General features: G+C 40.8%; 1 protein-coding gene and 1 long non-coding RNA gene across 2 annotated transcripts in view; one reads left to right on the top strand and one right to left on the bottom strand.

Moving 5' to 3' along the window:
- The window catches only part of LOC130543352 (uncharacterized), a 170,478-nt gene extending 163,752 nt beyond the window's left edge, over positions 1-6,726 (bottom strand). The window contains exons 1-2 of the long non-coding RNA XR_008958665.1: positions 6,573-6,726; positions 5,071-5,135 (exon numbers count right to left, since the gene is read on the bottom strand). This is a non-coding gene — a long non-coding RNA (uncharacterized LOC130543352). The remainder of the gene's footprint in view (positions 1-5,070; positions 5,136-6,572) is intronic.
- Positions 6,727-6,820: 94 nt separating this feature from the next.
- Positions 6,821-13,044, top strand: part of LOC113245524 (histone PARylation factor 1) — a 28,774-nt gene continuing 22,550 nt past the window's right edge. The window contains exons 1-3 of the mRNA XM_026485647.4: positions 6,821-6,957; positions 10,382-10,541; positions 12,575-12,764. Of these exons, the coding sequence (XP_026341432.1) occupies positions 6,907-6,957; positions 10,382-10,541; positions 12,575-12,764 (401 nt within the window). The 5' untranslated portion in view covers positions 6,821-6,906. The remainder of the gene's footprint in view (positions 6,958-10,381; positions 10,542-12,574; positions 12,765-13,044) is intronic.

Here is a 13,044-nt window from a genome sequence, read left to right as displayed (position 1 = left end):
GGCACCTTACTAAATATCAGGCTCTACTCCAGAGGTGATCCTTAAGCTATGCCAAATCCCTAATCTGGCTACTCTGCCAAATGAAGGAGATGAAAACTTATTCACTCCCGTGTGGAAACCACAGAACAGATCTATTCCAGTAAGACAGATTTAAAAGACCAACCTTTGATAACCCAGACAACGTATGGCTTACCAATGGCAGCAGTTTTATAAAACGGAGGATTAAAAGGGCCAGCCAGGCTGTTGTAGACCTTCACCAGGTCACAGAAGCAGGTCTGTCCCCCATACAGTGGCACAAAAGACTGAGCATATAGCATTAACTAGAGCCTTAGAAATAGGAAAGGACAAAAGAGTTAACATCTACACTGACTCTAAGTATGCCTTTCTTGTTCTCCATGCTCATACTGCCATTTGGAAAGAAAAGGGCTTTTAATTGTCAAAACCTTCCCCATACAACATCACCAAAAGATCCTTGATCTCTTACAAGCAGTACCGGAGCCTACAGAAGTGGCTGTAATCTAATGCAGAGGCCATCAGAAGGGAAAGACTGATATTATTGCAGGAAAAAACTGAGCAGACAATGTGGCTCAAACTGAAGCCCTGGAAGCACTCCCAATACAGGCAGCCTTACTTCCTCATGGTCCAATCTTCTGACAAAGGCCCAGTATACGGAAAGAAAAATAAACTGGGCTCAGCACAAAGGATACCAATTAGATTCTGAGGGATGGTGGACATAAGACCAAAAGGTGATGCTTCCCCAGGCATCTCAGTGGAAACTCATCAAGGGAATACACAACTCCTCTCATCTGGGAAAAGACCCATTAATCTCCTTATTTCTTAGAGACTTTTTAGGAATTGGCCTGTCACAGGTTACAAAGGAAAGTCACCAGGGCCTGTGATCTTTGTTACAAGAACACCTCTGAGAGAAGGCTTAGACCACCTCCACTTCTCCATCCCATCCAAAGGTGAGGCACACACCCTGGAGAGGACTGACACATAGACTTCATACAAATACCCCATCTGAGGGTTATAAATACCTCCTGTTCTCTGTGGACACATTCGCTGGTTGGACAGAGGCTTATCCTGCTAGACAGAAAAAGCTCAAGAGGTAGTAAAAGCCCTACTAAAAGAAATTATGCTGAGCTTTGGGTTTCCCAAGTCTCTGCTGAGTGATAATGGCCCAACCTTTACTGCAAAGCTTACTCAACATCTGTCTTCTGTCTTGAGAATTCATTACCACCTCCACAGCTGCTTGGAGACTCCAATCCTTAGGAAAGGTTGGGCTAATCAAAATGCTTTAAAAAATCTTGGCCAAACTTTGCCAGGAAACCTTGGAATCCTGGACAAAATTCATGCCCATAGCCCTCTTGAGAATGAGATTGGCCCCAAAAAGAGACCTCCAACTCAGCCTTTTTGAAATGCTATATGGGAGAGCTTTCTTAACAGCAGATCTTGCTGCTTGATTCAGAAACCTGTGAACTTATAAAACATTTAATTAATCAAGGACAGGTATAGCACGCTATCATAGACTATGGCAACAAAGTTTTACCTGTGCCTAAGAAAGAGCCGGGACATGATTTTATTGAAAACCTGGAAGGAGGGGGGCGCCTGGGTAGCGCCTGGGTAGCGCAGTCGTTAAGCGTCTGCCTTCGGCTCAGGGCGTGATCCCGGCGTTCTGGGATCGAGTCCCACATCAGGCTCCTCTGCTAGGAGCCTGCTTCTTCCTCTCCCACTCCCCCTGCTTGTGTTCCCTCTCTCGCTGGCTGTCTCTCTCTGTCAAATAAATAAATAAAATCTTTAAAAAAAAAAAAAAAAAACCTGGAAGGAGGGCTCACTTTCAGATCTATTAGATCTTGGGATGGGACTCTACCAGGTTCTTCTTAGCACCCCAATGGCAATTAAGCTTCAAGGCATAACTAGCTGGGTTAATTTGTCTAGAATAAAGCCAGTCCAGACTCCCTACAACCCAAGACTAAAGACATTTCATCCTATTCTATAAGCCTGTGGAAGATCTATGTTATATCTTCAAAAAGATAAGTGGTTAACATTTTACTAAGAATATTTGCTTTATACTGTTAGCTATTGTCTGGATTTTTCTTATACTACTTCTCCTCCTTGCAAAACACTGCCTACTTGGACCTTTAAATTAATTTTCTTATTAATTCTCAGACATGGTCCTAAAAATCACTTTTTTAATCTTGTTTTCATCACTGCTCTAACTTACGCAGGTCCACAGGGGTAGAGGGAAAACTATCGCTCGTAAGTCTTTCCAACATAATCTCCCAGGGGAATAAACTTTCCAGCTGTTGGATCTGTCATTTACATCCTAAAAAGACCCTTCCTACCCTTGTTTTATCCCACTCATTCTCAGTATAACTCTCCTCCAAAAAAACTATACTGGACCAAGTTCCTCTCCACCTATAAGGTATGCTTGTTGGCCCAAATTGGACATGTATGGACTTAATCCACTCCCACTTGAGACATCTCAAGAATTAACTTTTACTTAAGTTCTGAGTCCATGCTGCCAAGTAACACCAAAGACAAATCCAAAAGATGGGTCAGCTGCCAAATAATGGCATTTCCTCACAGAGTAACTCAAAATTCTTGGACCATCAAACAATTTTCCAATGTCTGAGTTCAATGAGCTAAATACAAAATGTGGTATAATTGCTTAGAAAATAAAAATAGGGATGCCTGGGTGGCTCAGTCGGTTATGTGTCTGCCTTCAGCTCAGGTCATGATTCCAGGGTCCTGAGATCAAGTTCCACAGCAGGCTCCTTGCTCAGCAGGGAGCCCGCTTCTCCCTCTGCCTGCCGTTTCCCTGCTTGTGTGCTCTCTCTCTCCCTCTGAAAATAAATAAAACCTTTAAAAAAGAAAGAAAAAGAATGAAGATTGTGATGTCACCCATTGGGCTTGTGCCAGATACACAAAAATATTATATGCATGTTTTGGATCATGGCCCAGGTAGACACCACAGCACATCAATGATCACTCTAATTTTTACCCTCCTCAACTATGCTCATAAGTTCCAAAGAATAAAAGGAGGACCTCAACACCCCAATTGCACACACTTCCAGGTGGGCCCAGCAGCTCCAGAAACCGGAAACAGTGAGTTATCCCATAATCGTATGTGCCCCTCCCAGTTATCTCCTTCTCACAACCTACAGAAACCAATCTTTTTTTTTTTTTTTTTTTTTTGAGAGAGAGACAGAGAGAGCACAAGCGGGGCTTGGGGCAAAGGGAGAGAGTGAAGCAGGCTCCCCGCCAAGCACAGAGCCTGACCCCAGGACCCTGATATCACGACCAGAGCCCAAGTCAGACGCTTAACCAACTGAGCCACCCAGGAGCGCCCTACAGGAACCAAACTTTACCCAACCCATATGGCTCCAGGATTTCTTTGCACTGATAACCTCGAACATCAGGGCAGTTACACCCTGGGGTATGTGGTACTCCCAGGAGTCTCAATACATAATTCTACCCAACCCCACACTAGAGCCTGACCGGCAAGAGGCCTTATATCGGCTGAAATAGTAGGTACCCTTGGTGCTAGCCCCTTTAGGGAGATTTGCACATCATGAAACCACGCTGTGAAATCTGACAGCAGTATTGAATAAACTAGCTTTTATCACCACATCCACTTTCTCAGATCTCTCCAACGCCACACCACTCTTTGGCCAATGTGGTTATGGACAACAGGCTGGCTTTGGATTACTTACTGGCTGAACAAGGTGGAGTATGTGCTGTCATTAACAGAACATGAGGCATTTATATCAACAGCACTGGACAGGTAGAAGAAAACATCCAAAAATTATATGACCAAGCCAAATGGCTCCATCAAATGACCAAAGGGGCTGATATCACTAATGATATTTAGAATGCTGTATGTGAGGTGCTTCCATCTATAACCTGGTTCTTGACCCTTTTAGGTCCACTAGCGGCTATATTGTTACTTGTACTTTTTGGACCTTTGTTTAACTTTTTAATTTGTCTCTTCCAGACTCCAACAACTTCATCTCCAGATGATGATGTGCTAGGGATTCCAAACCCACCTCCCATGAAGATGAAACCTCCCAACACCCCCTGGAAACAATCCACAGCTTCCTTCTACTCCCCACTGTCCATCCAGGTTTCCTAAAACTTAGATAGCAAGAACTTCTGGAGCCCTCAGGCAGGGTCAATGTCCCATACCAGCATGAAGTAGTTACAGAAGAACTGTCACCCATGTTCCCATAAAAGATTTTAAGGGCCCAGAGTCCTTGGGGGGGGGGGGAATGTTAGAGTAGGCAGTCAGTTAGGCTTTATCAGGATGCCTGGAGGCCAGCAAAAGGGAAGTCAAGGCCCATTATCAGAAAAGATAGCAACCCATCCTGGCAGCATTCCACAAACAAAGCCACAAGAAGCCAGATCAAACCAAACAGGCCCAAGATAAAGAAGGTCAGAGACCCTGACCAAGTAAGGGAGAAAGGTATGAAACCCTGCTCCCCCAAAAATCCCCTCCCCAAATAATAAATATTCCGCCCCCTAGTTAACAACTGTCAATGAAGGATAGAGACCAAACCCCAGGGGGTGGGGGAGCAGCCTTGGGCTTGCCCACCCTCACATCTTGAGAGTGTATTCTCTCTTTAATATACTCTTCACACGTACCACTCAACCAGTGTGCCTGGTCCATCCTTGAATTCTTTTCTTGTGATGAGACCAGGAGCCTCCAGCAACATCCTGGGCATGGGCTGGGAGGAGGCCTCGGGACCCAGAGGTCTCCCCAGTTCACCCAGCAACGTAACAATGTGGCAAACTTCATTGTCTTATTTTAAGAAATTGCCACAGATACCCAAACCTTCAGTAACTACCACCCTGATCAGTCAGTAGCTATCAACATCAAGGAAAGACCCTCCACCAGCAAAAAGATTCCACTCAAAGTTCAGATGATAAATAGCATTTGTTAGTAATAAATTATCATTAAATTAAGGGATGTAAGTTTTTTGACATAATGCTATTTCAGTTAACAGACTACATTATAGTGTAAACATAACTTTATATGCACTGGAAAACCAAAAAATTCGTTTGACTCACTTTGCTGCCACATTTGCTTTATTGCCATGGTCTGGAACTAAACCCAAAGTATCTCCAAGGCATGCCTATATAATAAAAAAAATAATAATTTGATATAATATTTGTGTAATTAAATTGAGAAAATTATCCAGAAAAGTGGAACAGAAGACCAAAGAGATAGAAAACAGAACAGACAAATAAAAAACATCATTCAAGATCAAACATCTGAATAACAAATTTCCAGAAAAGAAGAGATACAGTGAGGGAGGGGAAAGAAAGGAAATTACCAACTAAATATTACCAGCAAAAACTCCAGAACTTAAGAACATAACATAGAAGAAAGAAAATTATTAAATAAATAATACCAGAAAAACTTCCAGAACTGAAAGACATGTGTTTCAATATGAAAAAAAAAAAAAAAAAAAGCCAACCAAATACCACCAGCTCAATAAAAATAAGAAAAAACCCATAACCAAGATACAAGATTATGTCTGAGAATACTGGGAATAAAGAGAAAAACCTAAAACTTCTTGAGACAAAACAAAACAGAAAGCGCTTATACGCATAAAGAAATTAGTCACCCAAGAATGAAGTAGGTAAACGTCTCCCTATTCCTTGACTTCAGCCCAGTGAGACGAATTTTGTACTCTGGGCTCCAGAATTGTAAGATAATAAATTTCTGTTGTTTAAAAAACAAAAGGAAGGAAGGAAGGAAGGAAGGAAGGAAGGAAGGAAGGAAGGAAGGAAGGAGAAAATGTCAGTCACCTATTAAGAACAGGAATCATGAGGTAGGATTTCTCAGTGGCAGCTAAAACACCGTAAAGCTGGAAGCTAAACTGGAAGCTAAAACACTGTAAAGCCAACCCTATAATATTCTGATTAAAACTTATTTTCAACGGAGAATTCTATACTCAGAATAAAGACAGTTGCAGACATGCAAGTTCTAATGAAAGGAGAAAAAAACAAAAAAAAAGACACCTGCCAGCAACATTCCTCAAAAAACTCTTGGAGCATATGTTCCACAAAATGATGGTATAAAATCAAGAAAATGGAAGATACAGATTCAGGAAATAGAGATTTTCTCAGGAATGAAGCAGAGGACTTTCCAGGATGGCAGTGCAGGAGACCCCAGGAGACCATCTGAATGCAGTGCCTCTGGAACTTTTATGTGCAGAGGAATCAATGGGAGATCTTGCTAAAATGCAGATTCTGAAACAGTAAGTCTGGATAGGGCTTGAGATTTTTAACAAGCTCTCCTCAGAGTGCTGTTGTTGATGGTTCTGGTGTAGAAAACACAATCCAAATTGTAGCAAGATTTACAAAGAAACAATGAGAGAAACTGGTTTCCTTCTGAGAGATAATTAAGGATGAATTCGTGTCAGGCAATAACAGTATAGTGGAGGAAGGAGAGAGACGGAAAAGGGGAAGACAACGTTTAATCTTTTAAATATATACAAATCAAGGAAAAACGAGGATTTGGGTGAGGGCACTGCCAGACATCCAGCCTTGCCACTAGTAAACACCTGAGGAGGAAGGCCGGACCACCCTAACGAATCCAAATTCGGGACTCTGGAGTCTCAGGAGCATCCCCGGCGTTAGGCAGCGCGAAGGTAGCCGACGCCGGAGGGAGCGAAACTGCGTGCCGGCTGCAGCGCCCTCAAAGCCTTGCGCGCGAGTGGGCGGAGCTTCGGCCGGTCCCCTCCTCGGATCTTGGAGGGCGGGGCACAGGCGAAGCTTTTCCCCTATACTGGCGCGGCCGCGCAGAGATTCAGATTCGTGTCTCTTGAACCGGAAGCAGTCGGCGGCGCTCGGAAGCAACGGCGGGACGCGGGATTCCGCTGGCACTGTAGCTGCAGAATGATTGCTGGCGGTGGTGGCAAGCGCAGGCCCGGCGGGGAGGGGCAGCAGGTACTGCTACAGAGGATGTGTGGGATCCGCAAGGCTCTTTGGGTGATAAGGCACCAAGGGGCAGCACATTGCATGTATCCAGTAATCATTGAGTGGCTGCTGCGTGCCCGGGAACGGCGGTCTGCGCCAGCACCGCTATTTCCCGTTCTGCTGGGGTTTGGAGCAAAGAACTAGCGCCTTTGCATCTTCTGCCCTCTTCCCGGTGCGGTTCCTGGGGAAGCCGATTAGGATAACCAATGGTTCATTCGTTCAACCAGCAACAAATTGATTGGAAACCGATTATACGCCAGGAACTGTGCCGGGCGCCGCGGTTTCAAGATGCATCATGCTGCCACTGCCCCACGTACGGCCCCCAGCCTGCGGAAGCTGGGCGCCGTGAATATGTATTTTACTGTAAATTTTTTTGTTTGGCATTGTAACGCTGTTGTGTAAAAAGTGTTGTGGAAACATTGAAGGAGGATCTAAGTCCCAAGGGGTTGCTAAGGAAATCTTTTAGGGCAATTCAAATTGGACATGGCTCTTGAAGGCACAAAAGAGAAATAAGAGATAAGAAATAGAAATAAGTGTAGAGGATGTTTGGGTACAGCGGAGCTGGACCTGGCTGGACTCGGAGATGGGAAAGGCACTAATGAGGGGGAGGAGGGCATAAGGATGTGCACGTTCTCATACTTCTGTACGATTTCAGAAGCTCTATACTGCTGTAGCGATGAGGAGAGTCAGGCAGGAAAGAATTGGCATTGTGGTAAGGACGGTTTTCAGAATTACTCCGTCTGTATTATAAACCAGATAGAGCAGGACAGTGTAGAGAGCTTAATTAACTGGTTGAGGTTAGTGTTCTGGGTATTACTTATATTGGGTTATGCTTTCTAGGTAAAGAGTAAAGGATTAGCGTAGCCTATGAAGGGGACAGCTGCCCTAAATTCTAGTTAATTGGGCTTTGAGGAGGCTGAAGTAACGTGTGAGGTAAGACAAAGCTGAAAAAAAATCTATTTCCCATTGAAGATGCAATAAACTGCTTTGACTGAATGATACTATTAGAAATAAAATACCAAAGATGAAAATGAGTCTGTAGAGACAATAGCATTTAAATATTATGTACTGCAACTATTCTGTGTATTTTTACAATTTACTCCTCCTAACAACCCTGTGATATAGGTACTACGTGTCCTTTTTGTAGATGAGAAAATAAGGTACAGGTTAAGTAACTTCCCCAAGGTGACAGCTGGAAAGCAGAAGGGTCAAGAGTCAACCCAGACAGCCTAACCATTAGGAAAAACTGCCTTTCAGTAAGGTAGATTAAGGCTTTTCCTTCTAACATCTTAAGTTTGAGCCAGTCTTTGAAAGCCTAACAAAAGACCTCTATAAAAACATAAGGGAGGTTAGGTCATCACTTGGTATGTTCCTACTGTTCTGTAAGTAATTGGAGAAAGCAGTGTAAAGTGAATGAATCTGTGCTGTGGAGCCAACCCACCTGGATTTAACTGCTCCTTCACTTTCTAGTTAGGGACCTAAGGGAACTTACTTCAGTTTTCTCATCTGTAAAATGTGGTTAATAGAAATCTAGCTCACAAGGGAGTTATGAGTTATGAGTTAATTCACAGAAAGTGCTTAGAACAGTGACCTGGCAGATGGTAAGTGTGTAATAACTATTATTTAGTATTATTTATTATCATTTTTACTGTTATGTATTATCAGCATCCGTTTTTGGATCCATATTTCAACAGCATATAATTTTTTTATGACCTCAGACACACAATCCTTGGCATAATAAACTGTTATTGGTCAATGCATGGTCCTCTTTTACCTTATTTAATAATATAAAAAACACCTGTGACTCCATTGTCCTACCCCGGAACTGAAACCCTGACAATAGCTCTACATGTGTTCCTCGCCTATCTTTTCTGCCCAACTTCCTGTCGCCCCATTTATGTAGCTACCATCCTTGTCCTTATGTTTTCCCTTGCCTTCGTTTTATAACTTTATCACAAACAGTATTTGTTTGTTGTTTTTGAATTTAAGAAGGCTATCATGCTGCGTATGAACTTCAAGGACTTTTTTCCTTCATTCGACATTATATTATTAAGACTGATCTATATTGTTGCGTGTGGCTTTATTTTCCTTTTCGCTAAGTGGAATATTCCATTATTTGAAATCCTGTAACTTTGTATCCTCCTGTCAGTAGGCATTTTCATTTGTTCTCTTTTCTGCTCTTAGAAACAGCGTTATCAAGAACATTCTTGTATGTCATCTAATTCATAAATATATTGTGTTGACTTTAATACGTAAAGTAACATCAATAACCTTGAACCTCCTGGGAGAATGGAAGAATATAAATATGAGAAACATCTAGAATTTTTCAGCCTCACACCTTGGACATTTTGAGGCTGATTAAGTGCTTGTTGAGGAAGCTAATCCCGTGCATTGCAGAATGCTTAGCATCACTGACCTCTACTCCACTAAATGTCAGCACCCTCCTAAATTTGTGAGAGCTAAAAAGTTCTAACATTACTACATGTGTCCCCTGGGAGGCAAAATCACTCCTGGTTGAGAAGCACTGATACAGGTGGAAAGGAAGAATAAAAAGGAAGGAACTTAATCCAAAAAAAAAAAAAAGATCTAGTTTCCTAGAAAGAAAAAAACTGATTGCTAAAGATATGTAACCTCTAACATAGAATTTTATCTTTTTTTTTTTTTTAAGATTTCTTCCTTCCTTCCTTTCTTCCTTTCTTTCTTGGAGAAGGAGGAGAGGGATAGGGAGAAGCAGACCCCCCCCCTCCGCCAGCTGAGCAGGAGCCCAACGGAGGACTTGAACCTGGGGCAGGATCATGACCCAAGCCAAAGGCAGATGCTTAACTGACTGAGCCACCCAGGCACCCATCAACATTTTATCTTAAGAGAAATTTATCAAATAGGCATTATAAAACCTATCGTACTTCACAATGAACATTTTGCAGAGATATTAGAGATTGAGTTTTATAACCTAGTGCTGACATGAAAGGCCCTTTTCTGAAATAATTGTTTTAGCTGGTAAATCCCTTTTTATCCAGTTATTTCTGACAGTCGGCTTCTGGTGTGATCACTGAATCCATTTTAACAAAAAGTATGATGACCTATTTATCCAAAGAAGGCAAAACCTTCCTATTCCTTATTCTTCCTGCTCTTCACCTTTTCTTTTATACTTTTTTTTTAAATTTTGTTTCCATTATCTTGGAGAAATATATTTAAAGATGTGTTGTGTGCATCCTTCTTGACCGCTATGTATTATACTGTTTTCCTTTTATCTTTGCCCAGAAGAATCCCCAGATTTTATTCAGAAATACCATTTGTAGAGTTTTAAGGAAAACATGTTTCTCAGAGTTGGGTGAACAAAAATGGGCAGTATTGTTACTTTTGGAGAAACAAAGTTTTGTATGCTGATTTTCAGTGTGAAAAAACAGTTGATGTGAAGAAGAGTAAATCCTGTGAAGCTGATGTCTCCAGTGACCTTCGAAAAGAAGTAGAAAATCATTATAAGCTTTCTCTGCCTGAAGATTTCTATCACTTCTGGAAGTTCTGTGAAGAGCTTGATCCTGAAAAGCCAGCTGGTGAGTTGCTCCAGAATCATTCTCCTGCTTCTACCAATGGAAAAGACAGTAGGAAACTGGATCAAGGATCTAAACAGTTCACAGAAAAGGAACTTTTTCAAAGATGTTTCTAAGAGAAGTATAAAATAATCCTATAATAATATGTGACTATCACCTGTTATACTGGCAAAGGTAAATAATTTCACAATGTGCTTTGATGAGGGTTTGAAAGAAAACCAGTGCTTTGCTATGTGGCAGGAGTTTTAGTATGACTTAGCAGTTCTACTTCTAGGAACTTAGGGATTAGGTGAACTAAAAATTATGTTCAGTGATATTTATTGAAACAAAAATGGGAAATGGCCTAAAGCCCATCACTAATACATCTATCAATGGATATTCATAATTTTAAAAGAACAAGGTAGATGTTAGATAATGATAAAGTGTTGCACCTGAAATATTTCAAGTGAGAAAGAAAATGCGTATAGAGTATGCTACCATTTGTATTTTTTAAAAAGTCAAGGATGCACATACTCCCGTCTACTTTCTGTGTGCTTATACTGTCCGAAAGGATGGACAAAGAACTGATAATGGTTGTGACAAAGTTACTTTTCACATGTTTTCACAGGTGGGAGAGAAGTACTCCCATATACTACTGATGGAAATGTGGATTAGTAGATAACAATGAATTTTGGCGTATAGCAAAACACTTAAACTGTGCAGCAACTTGTCTAAAAATATTCATGACTGCACAAACATGTATTAGCAAAGGGGCGCCTGGGTGGCTCAGTTGGTTAAGCATCCAACTCTTGATTTTGGCTCAGGTCTTGATCTCAGGGTTGTGAATTCAGGCCCCGCATTGGCCCCACACTGTGTGTGGAGCCTATTTAAAACAAAAACAAACAAAAAACCCGTGTATTAGTAAAGATGTTCACTGAAGCATTGTTCAGAAGAGAAAAAAATTAGAAGCAGTAAATGTCTATCAATGGAATATCATGCAGCTATTAAAAATTATGAAAAAATATTTAATAGCAGGGAAAAATATTCAGAAAATTTAAGTGAAGACAGACTGGAAAACAAAAGAAAACATTGCAAAACAGTATGATTTCCTTTAAAATATCTCTATATTTATATACATACAGGGAGGAATACATTGTTATTATATACCAGACTATTAACCTTGTTATCTCTATGGGCTAATGAGATAGATGACTTTAGTTTTTTTGTTGCTTTAAAAATTAGTATATGCTGTTCCGGCTAAGCGGAACTATTTTTCCTCCCTCTAAATAAACTGTTTCTAGGCCTTTATTCATGTTGTTTCTCTTAGAAGAATTTTCTTCCTCTCTTCATTCCCATCTCCTTACATATCCAGGTCCTCCCTGGAGTGCTTATTCTCTTAAAGAAGGAACAAGGACCCATCTGATGTTATAAAAGCATATTTTGAACACATACAGTTGAAGTTTACATTCCGTGACTCTGGTTTTATTTAGCAATCTCCCTGTGATCTGTGGAGGGAGAAAGAAGATGGAATCATCTAGGATTAGGCCAGAGGCAAGGGAATTGAGAGTGATAGTTAGCTGAGATAGAGGGAAGGGCAAGAAAATATTTTCGCTAAATACATTTTTTATTAAATAAACTGTTTACCCTCCTTAACGCACATTCACTTACGTCTGTCTTGTCTCTCCCTTAATATGGGTGTGCTACAAATATTTGAGGCTAACAACAACTAGTAATGAGACAAGGTAAGTGTTCAAAGCTTTAATATGCCCATAAGAATACTGAACAGTCTTGCTTTGGCCAAAATAAGAAATCGCAGTATGTAAGAAATGCAGTAAATTTAAGAGAAAATCTTAAATGTAGGTGCCACATTTTCATTGCTCTGATTTTTCATCGAGTATTTATAACTAATGTCTTCAAATGTAACTGAAGCTCTTTTACTTTGGAAGCTTTTTTTTTTTTTTTAAGAAAATTGCTTAGAAATAGTTTACAAATAAAAAACATTATTTTCTATCTGCCTTCAGAAAGTTATTGTCTAAATAAACTTACTTAATTTACAGATTCACTTTCCACAAGCCTTGGCCTTCGATTAGTGGGTCCTTATGATATCCTTGCCGGAAAACATAAAATGAAGAAAAAATCAGCAAGCCTGAATTTTAACCTTCACTGGAGATTTTACTATGATCCTCCTGAGTTCCAGACGATTATTATTGGAGATAATAAAACTCAGTTCCACATGGGGTATTTCAGGTAAAGGATCTTTTCTTCTCTAGAATGCAGCTATAAGTATAAGTAGGCATTCACTGGACTCACCAACAATGAAGGCCATATTTTCCTCTTATTGGTGGATCCCTAGGCATTGATGGTCTTGATCTTGCCCTTCTAACCCACCCTAGGATGAGTGGACTCTTGAGGTTGAACGTCACTGGTTTTTCCTTTGTGGTTATAAACTTTTCATTACCTTTTGGGTTCAGGAGGGCTCTTTTAGCCAAAGAAAAATAATTTAGAGAGTTACCATGTCTTAAATTAG

Source organism: Ursus arctos, unplaced genomic scaffold, assembly GCF_023065955.2.
Source record: "Ursus arctos isolate Adak ecotype North America unplaced genomic scaffold, UrsArc2.0 scaffold_11, whole genome shotgun sequence".
Classification (NCBI taxonomy): domain Eukaryota; kingdom Metazoa; phylum Chordata; class Mammalia; order Carnivora; family Ursidae; genus Ursus; species Ursus arctos.
Note: the sequence above shows the minus strand (reverse complement) of the source record. Positions and strands in the feature narration are given on the sequence as shown.